This window comes from Rousettus aegyptiacus, unplaced genomic scaffold (assembly GCF_014176215.1).
Source record: "Rousettus aegyptiacus isolate mRouAeg1 unplaced genomic scaffold, mRouAeg1.p scaffold_m13_p_2, whole genome shotgun sequence".
NCBI classification, from domain to species: domain Eukaryota; kingdom Metazoa; phylum Chordata; class Mammalia; order Chiroptera; family Pteropodidae; genus Rousettus; species Rousettus aegyptiacus.
In genome coordinates, this window is record NW_023416295.1 from 138246950 (window position 1) to 138272443 (window position 25494).

The 25494-nt window shown below is 31.2% G+C and overlaps 1 protein-coding gene across 2 annotated transcripts in view; it reads left to right on the forward strand.

The window, feature by feature from the left end:
- Positions 1-23747, forward strand: part of ABCD2 (ATP binding cassette subfamily D member 2) — a 50592-nt gene extending 26845 nt beyond the window's left edge. For both annotated transcript variants that reach the window (XM_016151691.2, XM_016151692.2), the window contains exons 7-10: positions 7554-7699; positions 11196-11280; positions 15798-15923; positions 20866-23747. In XM_016151691.2, the coding sequence (XP_016007177.1) occupies positions 7554-7699; positions 11196-11280; positions 15798-15923; positions 20866-21076 (568 nt within the window). In that variant the 3' untranslated portion in view covers positions 21077-23747. The remainder of the gene's footprint in view (positions 1-7553; positions 7700-11195; positions 11281-15797; positions 15924-20865) is intronic.
- The last annotated feature ends 1747 nt before the right edge of the window (positions 23748-25494 follow it).

Genomic DNA, 25494 nt, shown 5'->3' on the forward strand with positions numbered 1-25494 from the left:
AAACTTTGAACAAATATCTTTGGGCAATTGGCTGACAGAATTGCAAATTATACATTTTGATACCTCTTATGTAGTAATTAGTACAGTTCAGTTTTTAAAAATCTCTTAAAGGGATCTATAAATGTAAACATGATTTCCTATAGCTTTCTATTGCTTGGGAAAATGTTACTTTTTTCATATGGAACTCTACTATGGGCTAATTTATAAAAATAATAATGGAAGAAATCTTCCTTTGCATCTAATTTTTTCCTCATTTTATGAGTCAATTATTAAGTTAGCCATATGGAATTGCAATTGTTAAAGGTTAATAGGTCTAATATCAGGAATGTCATACAGTATTCTAATATAATGATATTCCACAAAGTTGACTTTTTAGCTTGCTGATACTTTGATTATTCTACTAACATTATTTTATTACTTGGAAACAAACATAGTCCCTTATATTAAGAAGATGTGCACAGCTCTGATTCAGCATCTAAAAATATCTTATCCTGAAAACATAGTTTCAGTAATAACCAAATAACTTTTTTTTCAGTTGAGTATTTCTTTTCTTTTTTTTTGGTGCCATATTATTTTAAAAATATTGGGAACGATTTTTACATAGGGGACTCAAATCTTGTTCTTGCTATTTATGAAAAAATCTAATGGCATGATTGGTTCCAGCATGTACATTTATATGAATTATTAATGGCTAGGTTTTATGGCTTTCAGATTTAACTTCTTATTACTATGGCAACACAGCAATACTTAGCTGTACCTTATTCTTAAATTTAACACATGCCTTGAAGGTAATTAAATTACAGTGAAACTTATCAGTATTGTTCACAATTAAAATCTAGATGACTATGAAATATTTAGCATTTTGGGCCATCGTTTCAGAGACTCCATGTGCAAAGACATAGCTAACATTTCTCCACACTTTCTCTTTCTTTCTTCTTTTGTCTCTATTAAAGAAAAGGATAGAGAATGATATAGAAATATACAAATATAAACCCTAATAAATCTCAATACATTTTACCAAAACAATCATAAATTACCAGATATTTAAATGGACGTAAAAGTGGAAACTATAATATAAATTATAAAAGTTCTCCAAGACTTTTGTAATAAAACTATAAAAAGACATAATCACTGGGAATATATTTGATCTCAAATAAGTTTACTTTAATTTTACTGTTATAGTTGTTTTAATTATAGATGCATTTGAAGGAATTTTAGATTACAAAAAAAAAACACTATGATAATTGTTTAAATAAAGACAGTTACTTCAATTATAATGTGATATCTGTGGTTTATTCCAATATTTTTTCCACAACAGAGGTGATTCTGAATTTTACTTAAAGTAAATTAAAACTAGTTAGTGTATCTTTTTTGATAGCTACTAGTTATAAGTAACTTATTTTGTTGTGGTTATTGTTGCTTGCACTGTGTATGTTGTATGATTCCCTTTCTGATGGCCAGAGCAAGTAAGTTAATAACATTCTGACATGGTAATTGATTGACCTGAAATATTTAGAAGATATTCTGCATAGGTCTATATATCTAGAAAGGAAAGCTAGTAAAGGGTACTTTACTGCTTATCAATTATGTATAACTTTGTTAGGACTAGAGAAACTTGACCTAGCTTAAAATGTTAAATTCCAAGCCTTTGATTTGGAAAAAGGATCACATGCTGACTAATTGCATAAACATTGGATGTAGAATGCTTCATTTCCTTATGCTTTCAAAGAGTCAACACCATGCCAAATTTTCTTAAGATAGCCTTTTCAGAGAATTCAGTGGAAACTTTACCTTATAATAATGTTTAAATAATTATATTAATAAAACTTATTAAGTATTCTTAGCTGCTATGTACCTCATTAAACACATAATGTGTTTTCTTTTAACATTTCGCATTATTATAAAACAATAATTGAGAGAAAATGAAAGGTTCATAAAGAAATATTTGTCCTTAATGAACATTTAATTTTATAAAGTATTTTTGTATGATTTCGCCAGCATTTCCTTCACATAAATTTTCATACTCTATTACATCATTTTAGCAACAATAGCTCAAATAAATTATATGGACATAATTGTAGTTTTTCATTTTGCATCACAAAATGTTTATGTTTTAGCGTTTTATTTAAATCTCATCATAATTGAATTTTTAAAAAACTTTAGTAACTAAAACCATTTCTTTTTTGTTTTGTTTTGTTTTGTTTTTATTTCAAGAGTGCATATTCAGAACACTAATAGACTTAAAAATTCAATAAGAAATTAAGCATTACAAACATAATTCAATTACTTTGTTTTGCCTTATAGTTAAGGGCCCTTATGAGATAAATCACCACATTTATTCATCAAAGAGAATGGACAGATTTCAAAAGGTATAAAGGAATTATAAATAATATTAAATTAGCCTTTTTTAAAAAAATTGCAGTTTTGCCCGTCCAAATTCCTCTTACAAAGAAAGCATTTAGCAGCCTTATACATATCGATATATTTGAGGTCCCATAAATTGCTCCAGTGAAGTAAGCGATGCTGCAATTAATAAAAAAAAGATGTACTTCTTGGTAAACTTGAGATACCTTCTTGAGTGTTTAACAGAATATAATCTCTAAAATCTATAGAATTAGGTATTATTATTATTAATCATGTTGAGAATAATAAAAATTTACTATAGGACATAAAACTACAAGTCTCTTAGTTGGCTAAACAGAAATTAGTTTGCATCTTTTTAAGATGCTGCCTTTTCACAAAGGCAGAAAATTTAAGCCTAAGTAGAAATTGTCTATTTTGTTTCATAACAGTTTATTGAATACCTACTATGTGCTCTGACTACATTGTTTCATTTAGTCCTAATAATAAATGCAATAAAGTAAGTTACTTCACATATGAGGTACCTCTACCTCAGATTTTGGGTCACTTTGCTAGTAAATGGTGAATTCATGATTCCAGCCCAGAACCATCTTTCCAAAGCCCTTTAACACAACCACGACGCTAATGCTGTCTTCATTGAAATGTAAATATAAAATATGTTTTCATCAAATATTGCCAGTTAATCAAGGCATGGAAGAATCCTAGAAACACTTGTGAAATGCATGTTCAGATGTATTGAAATCATTGTAGTCAGTTATGTATTGCGTCATGGCTGTTCTGTAGATTGAATTATATCTGGGGTCTACAGTAAGGTATCTGTGCCCCTGATTTACATTATATTAGAACTGGCATCACTTTGGAAATTAGCAAAATTACCATCTCCTAAGGTTTCCAGAATTTCTTCTTCTTCTAAGTAGTATCAGACTACCAACTAAAAAGTACTCATTGGCCAATTTCTATTTTATGCTACTATTGTTATTACCAGATATGAATTTAAGATATTTTCACATGCTTAAGATGTTGTAAATAAACAAATAACTGTATGTCCTAAATGTATTTTCTAAATATGGTCAGACTAAAGCAGGAAAGATAAAGAAGAAAGCAGAAATGGAAGATGTAGGAATCTGGTAGGAGATTTGACCAGAAATAATGTAGCCACTTTGGAAAACAGCTGGATAGTACCTCAAAAAGTTAAACATAGTTATCATATGTCCCAGAAATTCCATTCTTAGGGTAATAATTAATACTAATAGCCAAGCAGTGGAAACAACTGAAATATCCATCAACCGATGAATGGATTAACAAAATGTGGCATATCCATACAATAGAATGTTATTCAGCCATAAAAAGGAGTGAAATACTGTTACATGCTACATCATGAATTAACCTGAAAATGTGCTAACAGAAAGAAGGCCATCACAAAAGACCACAAATTGTGTGATTCCATATATATGAAATATCCAAAATAGGCAATTCATGGAGACAGAAAGCAGATTAGTGGTTGCCAAGGTCTGGGAGAAATGAAGAACAGGTAGTGTCTGCTACTAAGTATAAAGTTTCTTTTTCGGAAGAAAATAGTGGTGATGTTTGCATGACCTACTGAACGTACTAAAAATTACTGAATCATACACTTCAAAAGGGTAAATTGTATGATATGTGAAATATATATCAATTCTAAAAATATGACCAGAGATTCTTTATATTTGTAAAAGCCAATTTAAAATCTTATTATATGGATACATATGTATAATTAAAATATAAGTATTTTAATTTTCAAATACTAGTTAACTTTGTTATAAAATAAATTTGTGCTGTCTGTCCTTCAACTATATCATTTGCATATTTTGAGAAATAGGTAAACAATTGGTCTACAAAATGCATTTTGTATTTAAAAGCTTCAACTCTCTCACACATACATGTGCACACACATACACAGTTTTTTTTTTTCTTTTAAGTTGCAGTAGTTATAAATCTTTACCCTTAACTCCTTTAGGGTATATTTTCGAAGAGCAATGATATTCTCTAACATTACCATAGTACAATGATCAAATAGATGAAAATTAACATTGTTATAATATTATCTACACATACTTTTGTTGGTTTGCAAATTAGCTTCCTACACAGAGGGCAAAGAGAGACCACAGAAGAGGCAGACCACTCTAGATTGGTTGGTGGGTTTTAACAAGCAAGGACACTTATTTACGAGTATTGTCTTGGGAATCCATAAGATGAGTAAACCTCCGCCCTGCCCTCCAGAATTGTTAAAGTTTATATAGAGGTCTTAACTGGGCGTAGTCATGTATACCATCCATATGGCCTCAACAATACAGTGCTCTTTAAAGACTGGGTTTCTGAAAATGGCTCCACCTGTGGGAACCATGGGCAGTCTAGTCATTCCCAGGAAATGGGAGGGCATGAGGAGCCTCCAATTTTCCCAGGTCTAGTTCATAGACTATCTAGCAGTCATATCCTCTCAATAACCTCCTCCAACAACTTTATATATTCAATTTTTGACAATTGTCATAATATTATTCTTTATAGTAAATTGTTTTTCTCCATCCAGCATCATACATTGCATTTTGAGTTGCCATGGCACTCAAGTTACTTATCATCTGAAAGAGTTCCTCAGCATTTCTTCGTTTTGTTTTTTTATGACATGATATCTGTAGAGTGCAAGACTGTTGCTCTTGTTTTTATTTTCTTAAGAAATTCTCTCAATTTAGTTTTGTGTAATAGTTTCCTCATGATATGATTCATGTTACATTTTTTTTTGCAAGAATATTACCTATATTAGTTCCCAAGATCTTCTGTAAGCAAAAACTTGATGGTTTAAAACAATAGAATTTTATTTTTTCATAATTTTAGAGACCAGGAGTCAAAATCGAGAGGTTGGCAGGGCCACTCTTCTTCTGAAAGCTCTAGGGGAGAGTTTTTTCTTGCCTCTTCCAGCTTCTGGTAGTGCCAAGCCTTCCTTGGCCTATGTTAGCATAACTTCAATCTCTGCCTCTGTATTCATATGACTTTCTTTCTTTCCTGCGTTTCTCTTCTGATAAGGGCACTTATTGTATTTAGGGCCCATCTGGTTAATTAAAGATAATCTTTTCTCAAGATCCTTAACTTAGTTACATCTGCAAAGATTCTTTTTTTCCAAATAAAGTCATATTCACAGATACCAGGTGTTGGGATTTGGACATATCTTTTTGGGTCCACAATTCAATCCATTATACTGCCTGAATGATGTTGTGTTTTCCTAAAAGGATAATAACAAGATGCACCAAATGTAGGCAAAGCTAGGAAATAAATTTTTTTGTTTAAAAAAATCATGAATTCATAGCGATACTCTGATTCATAAGGTTTTGGTTTTCTTTTTTCATGCATTCTCTCATTCCAAATTCATATCTTCCTTCTCCCACGCTGAGAATCCTAGCTCCTAATATTATATTATCTAAATGTTTACTTCGGCAGTCAATACTGCAACATACATAAAATAGTTCCAGAATTAATACACCCTGATTTTTACCAACAAGAAGCTTGGCAAATAAAGTTCAAGATATCTTTACTGTTTCTTCTGGTCTTTAACTGAAGTTATGTAGTCAAGGTCAAAAGTTACTTGGATCAGTCGCTCTTTTCCTTTCTGTGTGGTTATGTTATTCATTTGATATGCTGTTCAGTTCATTTGTTTCTGTTTGTTTTCGATTTTATCAGTTTCATTAGTTTCTGCTTTATTGTGTTTCCTTTTGTAAATATAAGCAGATAAATGTATATTTTCTTATTTTGCTTTTATTTTACATAAAGGTAGTCTACTATAGTCAGCCCTCTGTATCCATGGATTCTACATCTGTGGATTTAACTAACTGTCAATCAAACACATTTTTTAGAAAATGAAATGTTGTTGCTGATATGTACTATGTCGTTAGGCCTATGATGATTGTATCTGTACTGAACATTATTTTCTTATAATTATTCCCTCAACAATACAGCGTAATAACTATTAGCATAACATGTATTTTGTACTAGGTATAAGTAATCTAGAGATGATGTAAAGTATATGGGAGGATATGCATAAGTTATTTGCAAATGCTACACCATTTTACATAAGGGACTTGTGCATCAAGGGATTTTGTTATCCTTGGGTGTCCTGGAACCAATCCCCCCGCAGATAATAAGGGATGCCTGTATATGTCAATGGTTCTCAAATGCAGATGGCTCTGCCCCCCAGAGACAATATCAGGGGATTTTTGTTAATGTTACCGCCATAGTGGATACTACTATACTAGCATCTAGTGGATAGAAACCAGATATTCTGCTAAACATCCTACAATACACAGGATAGCCCTCAACAACAAAGAATTATCTGGGTCAGTATATCCACAATGCCACAGTTGAGAAACACTTTTATACAACTACTTTTGCACTTTGCTTTTCAACTTAACAATAACTTATGGAAATCATTCTATGTCAATTCATAGAGAGCTGCATGTATTATAGTTTATTCAATCCATCTCTTTTGTATGGGCATTTAGGTTGTTTTCAGTATTTTGCAATTACAAATACTGCTGCAATGAATAATAACCTTATGCATTTTTTGGTGGTGGTGGTGGTGGTGGTAGTAGTTTTGGAAGTATATCTTCAGAGTAAATTCCTAGAAGTGGGTCAAAGACCAAATATGTTGGTTTGCCAAATTCTCTCCAAAGGGTTTCACCATTGTGTGAGATTACCTGTTTCTCCATAGACTTGAGTGAGTTGTCAAGCTTTTGAACTTTTGCCAATCTGATAAATATGAAACTCAGTGTAGTTTTAATTTGTGTTTCTTTTATTGTGAATGGCATTTAAAAAGAGTCTTGTTGTTTATATTGCTGGGTCAAAACTTTAAATTTCATACTATTTAACCCAAGTAATATTGGATGAAATAAAGAAGCGATATTTAGGAAACATAGCAAAATAAGTATGTATTTCTTTGCTAAAAATATCCAACTATCTTATGTTAGATTTTGGTATAGAGTCCTTTTCTTGTGGCTTTGTCTCAATAAAATTTTACAGGAACATAACAGTATATTATCCTTCCTTGCCTGAGAGAGAAACACTGATCGCTAGATGATAAATATAATCCTAATGTGGTATTTAAAATCTGTTGTGGAGTTTTCAGACCACCAGGCTGTCACACTGAGTAAACTAAAGTTGGTGTTTTTTAGGCCATACATGTCTCTTGGAAGCCTTCGAGATCAGGTCATTTATCCTGATTCAGTGGATGACATGCATGATAAAGGCCATACAGACCATGATCTGGAATGCATCCTACACAATGTCCACCTTTATCACATAGTTCAAAGAGAAGGAGGTAAGCTCTAGCGTTCTTTTAAAAAAATGCATTTAACTTTGTTTTTAAAAAATAAACGGGTAAATAAATAATCTGTGATTTATTTTGCGTGTATACTATGATTGGAACATAGACACACAAATAAAGTTGGAGTTTACAACTTTTATTGCTTTTTCATTTTGACATCCTCCTTTGTGCTTGTGTTCTATTTCATAGAACACAATAGGCTTTTTATTAGGTCTACTGCTAGCATTTGAAGATAGTTTTTTTCTCCGTCATGTTTGAATGTACAAGTGTCCCCGAGGCCATTGTCAATTTAGATGTATTATTTTAGAATCCATCAGAGAAATATTTTCCTGCCAACTTCTCAGCTTACATTTAACTTAATTTGAGAAGTAGCTGTCATGGAATTTCTTTTTTGTTTTCATACTCACGGTCTTACCAATATGTTTTTTTTTTTCTCTTTTGAGTGGCATATAGAGAATGAGATAAAATATGGAAACTTCTTTATCGTGGTTTTTCACTGTAAGACATAAGCGTAGGAATAGCATTTATATATAAGAGCTTAAAAAAGAATTGCTTTCTAATAATAGTACTTTCAAATAACTTCATAACATATAATTTAATAGTCTAGAAAAACTACTGAAACAACAAGCTTGAATTCTAGATTTAATTTTTTATTGGTTTTATCTTCTGTTTCCTAGCCCATTTACATTAGCAGAAGCAGCAGGGTAGTACAATGAATAATTGAGAATGTGAGCTTTAAAGTCAGAGTTCTGGTATCAAATCTTAATTAGCACTGTTCTCTGTATCTTCAACTGTAAATGAGAATAAATATCTAATTTATAAGGATTCCGCGAAGATTAAATAAGCCTCTATGTAAAGCATTTAGAACAGTTGGATATAGTAAATGCATAAGAATTAGTAGTCAATGGTAATATTACTAGCTGTAATATTGATAACTACACTATTTTATCTTTTTGTAATGGTACTTGATATTTTACTTAGAAATCTCACATATATTATTTCATTTGATCCTTACAATAAGCAAATGAGACAAACAATAAAGGTGCTATATTTATTTTTATGGTGTTTGTAATAACATAATTTAGACATATAGAAAGGAGGTTGTCTTTTTCTTTCATATGGTCAACTCTTAGTTTTAAAACACTGGGGCAAAATACATGCTTCATGTTAATCTTGGGTAAGTGGTTTCAGGTAAGTTTGAAATCTAATAATCTAAATAGAAATTTATGATAAACATGGGATATAGAATGTTTTACCTTTAATAATATAATAGTAATTGTTATGGTTTATTGAGTGCTTACTATGCAGAATATAACATTAAGCAATTCACATTGTCATCTTATTTAATATTTATAACTGCCCAATGATCTGGGTTTTACTAATTTCTGTTTTCAGATGAAATTTAGAAGTTTAGTACATTCCCCAGGAGCTTACAGCAAGTGGTAAGACAGGGATTCAAACGCAGATCAAACTTGAAAATCAGTGTTCTATACTCGGCTATGCCACCGTGCTATGCTATCTCCCAGCATCTTATACACTAATAATTGTTATATCTTTATACATAAAAAAAAAATGCCAAAGAAACCCACTTTACTTGCTTAATCCTTAAAGCATGAAACATGTTTTTAAGTGAAGCAGGAAAGCACTTAAATTTGCAAGGACATCACTTACTTTGGAAGAAACCTACTGAAGTTCTGTGCAGCTAATATCTTGCTTAGAGAAATGCTTTGCTTTAGTTCGACATAGAGTTAAAAACTATGTTTCATTCTATCAAAGAGGTTACAAAATAGAGAGGAATAGAAGTGTTAACAAAAAGACATGAGCCGAAGCAGTTTGAACATCTCTAGGAAGCAGGAAAACCATTCTCAGCTGTCTTAGTCTCACTAACTCAACATCAGAGGTGATACTATGACTCGGAGTTCTGATTAATGTGCTCTGTGATGAAGCAATATTGTCTCCCAAAACTTCTTTTTCTTTTTTTTTTCAGAAGGTATGAGTGGTTTTATTTTGTTTGTTTTAATTTTTTATTTATTTATTTTTATTATGATGACACTGGTTAACGAAATTCGGTTAAGTTTCAAGTGCACATTTTAACAGTAAGGAATATGTATATATATAAATATTGCATTGTGTGTTCACTGCCCATAGTTAGATTTCTTTTAGTCATCACATATTTGGCCACTTTTACCTTATCTTACCTCCCCTATCCCCACCTACCCTCTAGTAAGCACTAGTCTATTGTCCATGGCCTTGAGCCTCTGTTTGTTTGTCCTTTTTGTTTGTCACTTTTAGGTTTATATCCCACATGTAAGTGATATTATGTGGTTTTCAACTTTTCTGTCTGGCTTATTTCGCTTAGCATGATTATCTCAACGTCCATCCATGTTGTGGCAAATGGCAGAATTTCATCTCTTCTTATAGCTGAGTTTGGATTTAGTGAAACAAAGGATATGATTTATTTAAATAAATAAGGCTAAAATTTTCTTTAGCCCTAATACTTTTCTCTTGATGCCTTTTCGGTTGACAGGAGGAAAATATTTAAGCCCAGAATACTTCTCTGCTGGGTAGCAATCTGACCCTGTTTTTTCAAATCCTCACTTAATGTTTCATAAATGCTATAAAATTTATCCATAAAGCAAATTTTATTTTAATAGTTTTAACTAGAAGCCTGAACTTTAAATCAGATGGCATTTTGAGGTTTCTTTTCTAATATAAAATTATAAGGATATGTTTTTAAATAGAAAATTCCTGGAAGTTTACCTAAGAAAACAACAAACACAATTCTGCAACTTGGTTTTTCATATTTAAAAATTCTGGATACATTTCTATATCAGTATGTATAGATCTAACCTATTTTTTTAAATAGAAGCTTTGTTTTTTGAATATTCAACAGAAAGTCAGTAGTTAAGATGTTGTAAGAGATGGCACAGATAATCTGTAAAAGCACCTTGACCTACATACAAATTATATAGCTCTGATATCTTGCAGCGTAAACTTAGACATGTCAATTACTCCATGAATTTTAGTTTACCCATCTATAAAATACAACTTATAATATCTACCTGATAAAATTATAGGGTATATAATGAGAAAACTCATATAAAGTGCTAGGCCATTGAAATTAGTTCTCCTTTACCTTTTGTAGACTCTGCAGTAAGCCTATGCAAATTTATTGGTCTTTTCACCTACCACCCCTCAAAATAAGTACATGTATACCAAGTCTTTGGAGATATTCAAAAACAAACACATTTTAAAATGTCAGTACTTAAAATTCTTATATGTTTTGTCAGTAGAAGGATATGTTACCATTAAAACATATTGAATCTAAGGCACATTGTTTATAAATGAGGTTCCTTAGTTTATTTTATAAAATATTAGATTCTTTGTGTTAATAACTTAAACTTGCCAGGAATCGCTTCTCCAGGGTAAAAACGGTAACAGCTAAACAAATCGTTTATAAAATATATATCTTTTTCTTTTTCTTTTTAAGGATGGGATGCTGTTATGGACTGGAAAGATGTCCTGTCAGGAGGGGAAAAGCAAAGAATGGGCATGGCTCGCATGTTTTATCACAGGTAAGTGTGCTATATGCTCAGGAAACCACGGTTGCATTTTCGTAACCATAAAACCTTTAGACAGGATTCAGTGTCCTCATCTTCAGTTTAAAAATATCTTATTGAAAAACTAATGCTTAGAATTTATAGTGTAAAATCTTTCTTCCGTTATTTTCTAATGAGACAAAAATCTCCAAGTCTTTTTTTCTCTTCTTTTTATGTTGACTAATGTTAGATGATAAAAATAAATTTTCACATATTGTAAGTTTGAAAGCAGGAGTATTATTAATTTTAAGTTGCGAAGAATAATAATCACTATCATACTGTTATGAACATGGTAGGCATTTAATAATACTTCTGAATTAAATTGTTAAAGTAAAACTAAATTAATTTTTCAACCACTAAGTAGCCTATTATATAATGTTCTCCTCCTCAAAAATCAGAGACATGTGCAATGGCAAAATGACTTAGCCAGCATAGGTCTCAATAGACTCGGAAAAATAGAGATGCAGGAAATGATTTCTCTTGATAAAACTTTTTTCTTTGTAATCAGCTTCATGTTCATTGGAGTTCAAAGGTAACAAGCACAAGAAATATTAAAGCTATTCTGATTTATTCCTATCATCAGTCCTGTTCTTCTCTGAAAAATAGATCTCTCTCTCTCTTTTATTATTATTATTATTATTTTATCTTAAGCTTCTTCTGGCAGTGTGTGCAGAGCTCAGGAAACCAAGAGGTTATCAGGAAATAAGTTACTCACTTTTAGTCCTTACATCTTGATCAAAAAGGACCAATAGTTACATACAAGAATGCATGAATGGGCCATAAGCTGGGGCAGATATCATACCCTTGAAGGAGTTGCAGCGTAAGCATTAATACTTTTGTAGAGAACTTTAAATAACTTATTAAAAGAGCAAAAGTATATCAAGTAAGCCTCATTAAACATTCAGCACTCAGTTGATCCACACATAGTAACTAGTTGGCTATCAGTTTTTTTTAAAAAACCTTTTAGTATGGAAAAAACATGGAAGTTTCATCAAAGAAGAGAAAATTATAAGATGAACCCCATATTCCCAACATGTTGATTCAACAAGTCTAACATTTTGCCACATTTGATTTACCTATTTTTTTTTTTTAATTTTTGAAGCATTTTAAAGTAAATTCCAAATATTGTGGCATTTTTTCTCTTAAATACTTTCTTAGATAATAACATATCATAACCATACCTAATAAAATTGATAATTATTTAAAGTTATCTAATAACTACTTCAGAATCAAAGTTTCTCTAATTGTCTCAAACATATCTTTTTAGACTTGGTTTCTCACACCAAGATCTAAATGTTTTACATACAGGTTTTTGTTGTATCACTTAATTAATTAATTGTTAATATAAAGAATCTCTGCTCCTTTCTGGTCCCTTCCCTTACCCCATCTTTTATGCCATTGACTTGTTAAAGAAACTGAGTCAGTTAAAGAAACTGTTCTATAAAAATGTTGCCCATTCTCTAGAATATTGCTTCTTCATAGGGTCCTTTACTTATTTCCCCAATCTCCTATTTTTCCTGTAAACTGAGCTTAAAGCTTAATTATATTTAGATTCGGCCTTTTCGATAAGACTATAATATATAATATTAAAAACAAATCTTTTAAAAAAAATTTATTAAAATAAAATTTGTGTTTGTTTTATAAAAGTAGAAAATTTAGATAAACAAAAAAAAGAAGAAAAAAATCCGTTATCATATTACCCATAACACTTAAAATCTTAGTCTTGGCATACAACAGTTGGTTATCTTGATTTTTTTAAGGTAACTAGTTTTATAAAGTGTATCACAATTTATTGCTCTCTTTATTTTGTAAGCTATAATGTGTATCATTATGTAATAACTAGTCAGGCTTTTAAAAAAATTATTATTGGTGTAAAATTTTATGTACCTAATGCACAGAGTTTAAGTATACAATTCAGTAACTTTGGGTAAATGTATATGCGTTAAGTAACCAACACCCCAGTTAAGATAGAGAACATTTTTATCACCTAGAAAGTCCTTCGTGCCACTTCCCAGTCAGATCCACAATAGATACTTTCTGTTTTGATTTCTATCATCATAAATTAGTTCTTCCTGTTCTACAACTTCATATAAATTAAATCAGACAGTGTGTATTATTTTTGTGTCTTGCTAGGGTTTTTTTAATGAGGAAATTATTGTATTAGCATGGTATTTGTAATAATGTACATGTTTAAAGAATAAGGCAAGCTGAAAAAAATATGAGCCAAAATTTGCTAACTTAGAATTTTTAGTAAAGTGTCTTTTGTCATGCCCCTTTCTCAGACTATGTGGTAAGAGTCAACAATGAACTTTACAGTTTGACATTTATAACCAGCTGTTACCTACTATCACCCTGAATTTGAGCCTTGTCCACAAATATTCAGTAATATGATCACTAGCATAGATGGTGAAATATGATGATGGAATGTGAAACGTGACTGTGAATTTCTCACTGTCAGTGTGTTAATAAAATAAACTGTATAATAAAGAGCAAGAGGCATTAATAAAAGATGCCAACCCAAAGAGATTTCAAGTACCTGTAAATTGAAATAAATAGTTGATACTTACGTATCTAAAATATTTTGGGTACAATGTGAGACTGATTAAAGATCAAGTTACTACTATAACAGTGGGAAGGAAATTTAGTGATCCAGAGGAAGATTAGTGAGGATAAGGAAGTTGTTGAAAAGCAGAATCTATTGAAAAAAAAAAAATGAAGTAAACTCAGTGAAGGAAAAGTGTAATAATGAGAAACTGCCTCCTCTTATCCTCAAAGGATTAATAAAAAGATTTTAATTGCTATGTGAAAAACTCGAGCTAGCTAAAATGGAGACTTCGGCAGGGAGTATTAAGTATCACAATTGTTTATTCTTTTTGAGAGGATTTTAATTCTCTGCAAGGCTCACTTTTCTGATGATACACCAGAAGAAAAAGGGAGAAAAACCTGAGAAACAATATTATCTAATGTTTTATTTAGTTGTATTAGTTCTAGATTCCAACTATTGCTTAATATTTTTAAGTGCACACATACACACACACACACACACACACACACACACATCTCAGCCTAAGGAAACAAAAGTGTGCAATATATCTTACAGCTGCTAGACTTGGGGTTGCTATGACAACAGAAAGTGAGCTATATACTTATTTTCTAATTGTAAAATGGCATCTTACATCAAAGCACTATGAAAAGTAAGACACAATATAAGTAAGTTAATTAATGCAAAGAGAAACCTATCTCTTTTTTTTAATGTGAAAATTTAAAAATTTTTAAATTAATTTTAATTATAGTTGACATACAGTGTTATATTAATTTCAGGTGTGTAACACAGTGATTTAACATTTATATACCTTATGAAATGATCACCACAGTAACTCTAGTAACTGCCTGCCACTTTGTCTACTCCTCACTTCCTCACCCCCCTGAATAGGTAACAGGAACTTATTAAAAAGCAAATCCGTCGTAGAAAAGAAATTTACAGTGCTAAACAATTATTTATGCTGGATGAGAAATTACTACTAGTTCCAATTTTTATCTTTCTATTTCATTTATTTACTTTTTAAAAATAATATCTTTATAGAGGAAACTGTCCTAGTAAATACTTGATACTAATTTTCAAAATTGAAGTAAAATAATAAAAACAGTGCATGAGTTGACCTTTGGTCCTATTAATGAAGCTAAGTCATGTTGCTGAGTACCAAATGCATACCTAAAGTCCAGACAGACTTGAAAGAAGACAGTAATGAGAAAAAAAAAAGATAAGAGTAGGGGGATATGACGGAAGGAAGAGAATAAACAGAAGAAAATGGTGGCAAGTGAAAGGTGCCTCTGATAGTAGTAGAAAGTTATTTCCAGAGTAAAACTTGAGCTAGAAAAAACCAAATTGTTGAGTACGATCAGAAAACTGTTGTTATTTTTTTCCTAAGAATTTTATTGTGAAGCATGGTCACACTGTTATCAGGTTAAATGCCTACTCTAAATTTGTCAGATTAGTTAAACATAAACTTTTTCAGTCTTAAAGCAATGAAATTCCATTAATAGTGATTAGGTACTCACATTGTTGATGAAATTATCTTCTCAGTGAATCTTTTCTAATAGGGCTGTGGCTTATTTGATAATTAGCTCCTGTAATGTATTTTTCATGTAATTAGTCAGAACCTTGTCACCAAGAATGAACCTGTCTTCTGCAGGAAAGTGCACTCAGTGACCTGCCTCCTCTTTCCTATGCTTCATATTTATGGTTCACCCATCTGCATAACAATAGAGCTTATTGTGAGCAAGTATCAGAAAATTTATTTAAAATTTAAGGAGATTATGATATTCTAGTCCAAAGAGAGGGGGATGACTGCTCTTTTGCTTTATCATTTGTCACTTACTAATGTCATAGACTCTTTTGCTCCTTTAAAGTTAACATCACAACTCATAGTGTTCAAATAAAGGTTATCATTCAAATAGGAAAATATTAATTTTTTGTATTTATATTTTTAAAGACCAAAATATGCATTGCTAGATGAATGTACCAGTGCTGTCAGCATTGATGTTGAAGGAAAAATATTTCAGGCTGCAAAAGGGGCTGGAATTTCCTTACTGTCTATAACACACAGGCCTTCTCTTTGGTAAGTGTTTGCAATGCAAATTTGTGATAGATGGTTTTTTTCCTTATGATTCCTAAAGATTAACTTTTCTAAACTTTTCACTATAGAGCATAGGACATTTCATTTATTTTCTATCTGTATTTCTGTTAAGTTGGAGACTAGTAGTTTACATACCCCAAACCTAGCTTTATAACATTAATGAGCTATTTGAAAACTATCATCACATTTAAAAAAGTAGAAAAACTTGGTGATTTTTTTAACTGAAAATATTTTAATTTCATTGCACGTACTGGGAAATAATATATTTATGTAATTTTAGTCCTTTTAGTCGTATTTTTAGTCCTTTCTTCCAAACCCAAGAAAAGAAAAAGATGATTAAGTTAAAAAAAAAAAAAAACAGGAAAAAAAGGCTTTTTTGGTTTTGTTTTAAGGAAAAATCAACAAAAATGTTTCTCCTTTTAACAAGCAATGGCACCATTTTTACTATTCCACTATTTTCCATTGATTCATCATCATAATAATTTTACTTAAGCTCATTTTACTTAAGCCTCATAACAATCCTAAAGAATATAGCAGTCTAATTATTCCCATTTTACAGATGAAGAAACTGAAAACTAGCAAAATGAGAAGAGTTACTTACAATGATTCTACTCTCTATAATACTACTCTACCTGTTATAAGGAATTCAGAATGTATCTCATGCATAAACCATAAAAACACTATTTCATTCATATGACATTCTGCTGTCAACTTTTATATTTCTGTTTTATCAATCAAAATCTTTTTTTTTTTTTTTGACATATTGGTAACTATAGTGGATTCTATATGCTTGGCCAATTTTCCAAGGGACAGGCTGAAGCCTTGTAGCAGGTGGCTGATCACATTCTATGCTGAAGCTGTCATCATGTACATGACTTGAAACCTAGACTAAGTAACAAGCTTTATTTGAGTCAATCTTTGAAGTCTTTCTAGACCTTTCACCTTATAGAGAATGTTTACTTACAAATTGTGAGTATACTGATTATTCAGGTTACATCAGGTTTTATTATTCAAAGTTCTTTGAATTCTACTTTTGAGAAGATAATAATCTATTTTCACACTTCAATTAAATATTTAAATTTTTCATGATTTTTTTTTTCTCAGAGAATTGACCTGAAATAGAGCATTCCACCAAGTGACCATTTCTATGGAAATATGTGGTTTATTGCTCTGTCGTTAAGATTTAATCGGCATCTGGAGTGACAGGGCCCTGGTTTGCTAATCTTTCCAGAGGCAGTCTCTTGATCTAGTCCTGGATGAGTTAGAGTCCATATCAACGATATGATTCCTATGACTTTCCCTAGAGAAAACTGACAGGAACTGGTTAAGACAATGATGAGATTTACTTGTAAATTTTCTGAATCGGAGATAACATAGAACTGGGCCAGAAAAAATTTTGAGTACACTCTGGTATGGACTTGTCATTTATAGACATGCTTTCTAATCGATCACATGTTGGGTTAACATGGAGTTATATCTGGGTCCTGTTTTCTCACCTCTATCAATGGATTTATTATGCTCTTCTGTCATTCAGTTCCTTATTCAAGTAGCCTAAAAAGGCATTGGAAGCAATCAGCCATTTTTTCTCAGTTGAAGGAATAAATGGTTTGTTGTTTTTAAGACTTTTTTTTTTTTTAGAGCAGCTTTATGTCCACAGCAAAATTGAGAGGAAGGTACAGAAATATCTCATATGCTCACTGCCCTACATATGCATAGCCTCGCCCATCATTAACATCCCCCAACAGAGTGGTACCTTTGTTAAAGTTGATGTACCTACATTAACACATCACTATCACCAAAGTCTATAGTTTACTCTTACAGTTCATTCTTGATGCTATACGCATTCAATGGGTTTGAATAAATTTATAATTACATGTATCTATCATTATAGTATCATACAGAATATTTTCATTGCTCTGGAAAACCTCTGTGTTCTGCCTGTTTGGCCCTCCATTCTCCTCGTTCCTAGAAATCACTGATCTTTAGTGTCTCCATAGTTGTGCCTTTTTCAGAATGTCGTACAGGTGGAATCATGCAGCTCTTCAGATTGGCTTTTTCACTTAGTATTCATTTACATTTCTTCCATGTCTTTTCATGGCTTGATAGCTCATTTCTTTTTAGTGCTGAATAATACTTCATTGTTTGTATGTGCACAGTTTATTCAGTTTATTTATCCATTCACCTACTGAGGAACATCTTGGTTGCTTCCAAATTTTGGCAATTATGAATAAAGCTGCTATAAACATTCATATGCAGGTTTCGTGTAGCCATATGTTTTCTCAACTTTGGTTCACTATCAAGAAGTGCAATTCAGATCATATGGTAAGAGTATGTTTAGTTTTGTAAGAAACTGTAAAACTGTGTGCCAAAGTGGTTGTAACAGGTTGCATTCCCTCTAGCAATGAAAAGAGATTTTCTGTTGCTCCACAGCCTTGTCAGCAATTGATGTTGTCAGTATTCTAGATTTGAGGCACTCAAATAGTGTGTAATGGACAAATAAGTTCTAAATGAATAAAAAAATCCATAATTTTATACATTTTAACAAGAAAAACATTTTAAATTATAACTCCTCACAGTACTTCTCACATACAACTAAAATTCATTTTAGTTTCTGCTTTATGAATATTTTAGTCATTTAGGTTATAGAAATTTATCATTTCTTTCCTCCTGATTATCCTTTCTCCCTAAATAAAATTTTTATTTCCCTTGAAAAGATTTCAGAAGAGAAAAAGACGTGTTATATGTTTCCCCATAACAACAAATGGGTGATTTTTTATTGTAAGGATTAAAATCAATACCAGTATCTGAAGTGGTAAAAATTGTAGAAGCTCATTAAACTATTTGGTTCCTGGATAGAATCATAGCTTTATGATTACTACTTTCTTGTGCTTTATCCTACTTGTGCAGGAAATCCATAGATTATTTCCAATTACTCTCAGTTAATAGTTTCTTATAAATCCCTCTAAGATAAACTCTGACATGTTATTTTAGCCTATAATCTAAAACACGCCTTTGAATCTCAGGTCATAAAACACCTATACGGTTTCCTCCTTCCACGTAGAAATCAAATAATGTTGTAGGACTGGAGCGATGAGCCAAACCTTCCTTATATATTGAAAATGGAAGTTGCTCAAGATCTGAATTACCATATTCTAAAATTGCTTGTGGTAATAGATCCGAGGTTAGAAAGGCCCAAGAAAAGTTGAGAATGAAATTTTTAAAATGACATTTTTACCATTATTTCTCTTTCCTGTATGACCATACTTCTTTTGTTTTTTTCATTATTTTTGTTTTAGCTCTCATATTTTAATGACATTTTCATATTTTTATTTTTTCCCTTGACATAGAAATACATTGTTTGCAATATAATTTTTGTAAGGCTCTACATGTTGAGAGGTCAAATTTTTGAAAACTAAAGAACCTAAACATAGTAGATACTCAAAAGTATATGGAAAAGATCATTAATCTCTGTCATATGTTATCACGCACATGAACTTCAACCTTCACCCTGAGAGTGATTTTACTCTTTTAGATATAGTTTAACCTAGCTTAGTTTTACCATTGTACATCATGTTAAAACCAACCAACCAAAATAGAATGAAACCTAAACACCCATCAAATGATGAATAAATAAATAAAATGTGCAATACCATACAATGGAATATTATTCAGCCATAAAAACTGATGAAGTACTAACACATGCTACAACTAACTAGATGAACTTTGGAATCATGTTCTTAGGTGAAAGAATTCGGTCACAAAACAGCACATATTTTATGATTCACGTAGATAAAACATCCAGAATAGACTACTCCATAGTGATAGAAAGGAGATTGGTGGTTGACAAGGGCTGAGCAAAAGGAGAAATGGTGAGGGACTGCAAATGGGTACTGGGTTTCTTTTGGGGTGAAGAAAGTATTCTGGAATTGGATAATGGTGCTGGTTGCATAAGTTTGTTTATATACTAAAAAAATCACTGAACTTTTTACTTTAAAAGAATTACTTTATGGTATGTGAATCATATCTAAATTAAAAAACAGTAGAAGATACTTGGAATAAGCCTACTGATCACAGTAAATAATGACAGATGATAACTTTAAAGGGAACAAGAAATAAGAAACAATTATAAGGGAAAGACAGAACTGAGGTCACATGTGAACATAGGCCACTTCAGCATAGTGACAAAATGCAGTGGCTCAGCCATGTGAGGCCTGCTCTGCCAGCATTATTCTCTCTATACATACATGCCCACGAATCTCCACTAGCTGATGACCTTAGCCTCCCCTTAGGAGAAGATGGATTGTCTCCTGTCTCATCAATAAAATCATCTCTATACCTCTTCGAAGTAGATAATTATGCACCTGAGCTATGTGAAAAGAGAGTAAATTATATAAAGGAATGGAAGTATCTTTAAAAGATTTCTATCAAAGAGTTTATTTTTTAAATGTTTTAAAACTAATTGTTGAGAGATATTTACTTATGTAGAATAATTCATTCTCCCAGGAGGAGGTATTAATGAATTGGTACTGTATTTCCTTTATTTTTCTTAGAGTTTTTCCCACATAACCTTTAAAATTTTTACTTTCTTCCTTCCCTATTCCCATTCTGAGTATATTCTGATATTTATTCAGTAGCCATACTGAATTATGAAGATAAATAGATGCAAAAACATGTCTGTCTTTGTAATACATTCAGAATATAAAATAAATTTAACATAAGAAATAGAATGTTCTAGAGTCATTACTTTTGAAGGAAAAAAAAGAAATCACGAAATTTAAGCTCTTGCGGAATTCTTGAAAATCAAATGTAAAATAGATTCCTTATTTAAAATTTACTTTTGGAAATCAAGTAGAATGATAAACCTATAAATAATATGGCTTTTTACAATTACTGCTAACAATATTATTTCACTTTGATCGTGCAGGAAATACCACACTCATTTATTACAGTTTGATGGTGAAGGAGGCTGGCGCTTTGAACAGTTGGATACCGCAATCCGTTTAACACTGAGTGAGGAAAAACAAAAGCTAGAATCTCAGCTAGCTGGAATTCCCAAAATGCAGCAGAGACTCAATGAACTATGTAAAATTTTGGGTGAAGATTCAGTACTGAAAACAATCAAAGATGAAGATTAAATATCCTAATTTGTTTTGACATGTTCTAAAAGTTAATTTTTAGATAAAGGCTCAGAAACACTGTTATAGTGCACGCATTGTGTAAACCTAAGCACAGAGAAAAAAAGCAGCAAGAAATATTTTATAAGATTTTAGCATCAAGGAAATAGATGATCTGACTTCAGAAGCAAATAAACAAGTGTATTATGTAAGACTAGTCATTATGGTTTGTACTAATTCCTAGTGAAAGCCTAATTCACCTGTAAAACAGGATTTTCTAGGTGAATTCATGATGAATATGCAATTTATTATGTGTATGTGATGTGTCTAAAGTTCTTAACAAACATGGGAGATATCATGAGAATGAAACAACATAAGAGCAGCATTTGGGTTGAAATTCAGGTGCATAAAATTAGAAGTTTGCATAACATTTCAGTCTTTATATTCATTAGGTTTAATAGCAAGAATTCAGGTTTATCATTGCTGGTGCACTGAACCTGTATACAAAGTATCTGACAGTTTGATAAATAATTTAAATATGAAAAAAATTATTTTAATGGCAGCAATTGAAAGAAAGAAGCATGGCTATAACGTATAAAATGCCATATTTTTTAATTTTAGATTTTGAGCATCTTAATGTGAGCACATACCAAATTAGTTTTAATGAGAAGCTTACATATTTGTTAATAAACTCTTTCATTTTAAAAGGATAATTGCCAATACAGAAAAGGGGTATCCAAACAATGTTTATCTGTCTGTTACTTTACTTGGCAACATTATATATTGTAACTGCTGTCCAGAAATACTTAGATTGTTTTTGTGCACAAAGGAAGAGTCCACCACATTTTAAAAATAGTAATATTAAAATCGAATATAGGTATTTCCGAAATCATGGTAGTAATAACATTCATTAGAATAGTACTTTACAGTTTACAATTTTCATTTCCATAATTTCATCATCCTTGTGGCAATATTTTGAAGCAGATATTTTTCCTAGTTTGCTTTTGAAAAAAATTGACACTTGGACTTGCCCTAATTATGCAGTTTATTTAGGGACAGATCCAGGGATCAAATGAAGTTCTTTTGATTCCCTAGTTCAGTGATATTTCCAGTACATGTTATCCTTGAAATCTAACTGGTTTATAATGTTAACAAAAGTTAGGTGAGATGTTGAAAAGAAAATAAATTTGGTAATGTTAGTGTTATTGATATTTGGTTATTGTTTACAAGATATGGAAATTAAGTACACAGTACAAAAGTCATTGGTCTGTGGTTTAAAATGAACAAAGAAAGTTAGCAAATCTTTCAGTAACTCTGCACTCGTAATACTAATGTACCTCTACAGCCAGCAATCAGAAGGAGAATTAATTATATTATAGGTACATTTAATATTTATTGAAAATAATGAGAAAGAATCTGTATAGAATAGTCATATGCAATAAATCTTATCTATTCATGGGATTGGAGTTTGAAATAAAAACCCAGGACTGGCATTTTAATCTCCTACTACTTATGCCACCATGTTGATAGCCCAGGAAAAATGAAAATGATCAGGTGTTAGTGGTTTAGAATTTTATTTGCATATTTAGGCGTAGCCATTACAGATGCTAATTCAGTGAGTCTCAGACATTTTCAGGTGGTAGAGTTCCTGGAAGTCATTCATGATGACTTAGTATAACATTATGACTTTTTCCATTCTGACGTGCTAACTGTAACATTTTTAATTATCAGTAAATGTAACTATCTTATATGAAGGAATGCAATATAAAAGCATAATAAGTACATCTGTCTAAGTTGTTTTTTTTTTTTTTTTGGTATCATTAACTACTCATTTATTCATTTGTCAGTTACTACTACTTCCTTTAGTGAGGCAGGTATCAAAGGTTTAAAATAATGCATGGAACCAAAACTCAAATTTAATAAAAATTATCCAATTATCTTAACTTCTATGTTAGCAGTTATCTAATTTATACTGCCGTAGGGGAAAGTCTGAGGCAACTGTCTTAAGTTCATTTTTAAAGGTATAAGAAAAAAATGAAAAGTCCTCATTTAAAATGTACATAATTTTCATAATTTTCATATATAATTTCATGCCTTAATTTTCATAGTTTAAAAAATTAAAGCATATGGGGCCCAATCTACTGTGTTTTGAAACTTTGAAAAGAATGCCAAAACTAATTTGTAATTAGCCCTTTTTTAATATATCCTACTGATGAATAAAGTAAATAAGACTCATTTATAATGTACAAGATTCAAAAATATTTAAAATTTTGTACTAAAAACTATATATACTGTAATTTAAATGTTAAAGTTATAAGAAGAATATGTTTTCCATGAACTTTTTTGTGTCTATTTATTTTCTGAATTTTCTTTCAGGACCAATATCCTCTAACTTGGAGGGGGAAAAAAATCTGTGATTTGAATTTGTATTTATGTACTAGGTAACTATTTCCATGTTCCAATGAACATACCATATTTTAGTATTCTTATAGTTATATTTTATGAAAAAAAGTGAACAAGAGTGAGAAACTTAATAGCCATCTTTGAATGGATGAGGAAAAGAAAAAGAAAGGAGATTTCAATTTTCAAACAACTTTCATCACATTATCTATTTGCCCAAACTTTTGACTGCTGTTTTTTTATTGTTGTTGTGTGTTTGTTTTGTTTTTTGTTTGTCAAAGAAAGCTACAAGTTTATGGAGCTTCATTTTTATTTATTTTATTTTTTTATTTTTTATTACGTTTATTGGGTAACATTGTTTAATGCAATTATATAATTTTCAGGTGTACATTATAATTTTACATCTGTATTGTGTGTTTACCACCCAAAGCCCAGTTTTCTTCAGCTATCATATATTTGATCCCTTTTACCCACTTCACCCTCCCCCTACCCTCCTATATTTGACCCCCTTTACCCCATCCCTGCCCCTTCCTCCCCTACCCCACTAGTAACCACTACTCTATAGTCTTCTGGTAACCACTAGTCTATAGTCCACGTCCATGAGTCTCTGTTTGTCTTGCTCACTTGTTGCTTTTAGGTTTATATTCCACATATAAGTGGTATCATGTGATTTTCAACTTTTTCTGTCTGGCTTATTTTGTTTAGCATGATTATCTTGAGGTCCATCCAGGTTGTCACAAATGGCAGTATTTCATCTCTTCTTATGGCTGAGTAATATTCTATTGTATATATGTACCATAACTTCTTTAGCCTATCATCTATCGTAAATGACACCAGTTGCTTCCATGTCCTGGCCACCATGAATAATGCTGCTATGAACACTGGTGTGCAAATATCTTTTCAGATATGTGTTTTCAGGTCTTTGGGGTAAATACCCAGTAGAGAGATTGCTGGATCATATTGTATAGATCAATTCTTAGTTTTTTGAGGACACTCCATACTGTTTTCCATAGTGGCTGTACCAATTTGGAACTTGATTTTTAAATCTGCATTTTTTGTTAACCTTTAAACTTGAAAAATAAGTTACAATCTGTGAAAATGTTGCATTATATTTCTACAGCATGTAGTGATATGCCAAGCATGTGTATAAAATAGTGTGTGTGCTTGTAAACAAGATAATGTGTAAAAATCTCTTTCCAGTAATCTCAAGGAGGACGATATATCTTGAAATTCAACCCAAGTTTACATTTGTTTGCAATGGGAATGATTTTGCTTTGATAGTAATTTGATTTTTATGTCAAATTTTGGTCTGCTAATGAAGGTATAAGTGAACATATTAGTTTTTTATTTGAGATTTTAATTTAACAGGCTTAACCTATTAAAGTCTGTTTGGAATAGTTTTTTTGATTCCATAAACCCAGAAGAATTTGTTACACATTGGAACACACTGGAATCCAGAAAATATTATGCATTTCTGATCTATGTAGAAAATGATCATGATTATTAAAACATTGATTAGAAGAGCAAAAATTATTCTCATTTAGAATTGTAAATTACTTTGCATAACCTAGGGCATTTACAGTTCTGCTGATATACATTTAGGTGTGTTAACTATGTTTTAGAGTTGTACTGTTGGTCACGTGAGAATTTTCAGGTGGATGTATAAAATATTTTTATTAAAAGCAAATCCCTTCTTCATTGTTCGTGCTTTTCCTGATTACAAGTACGGAACTGCTTTACAGTTTTTATTGTGAAATTTTCAAAACCAATTATCTACACTTATAAGCAAGGGCTGTGTTAATGAAAGCAAATGAGAAAAGTGTCCTTAATGATAAAAATCAACATGCAGCTAAACTAGAATGTGGTTATATGTGAATACATTATAATATAAACTCCACCCAATGTTCAGTTAAATGAGCTTAATGTTACTTGTAAATTTCTTAATCATCATGAAAAAAACCTGATTAATCAAAGGAATTACAAATTATTCCAGTGGTAGAAAATACTCTATCTCTATATTTTAAATGAGTCTATTAGAT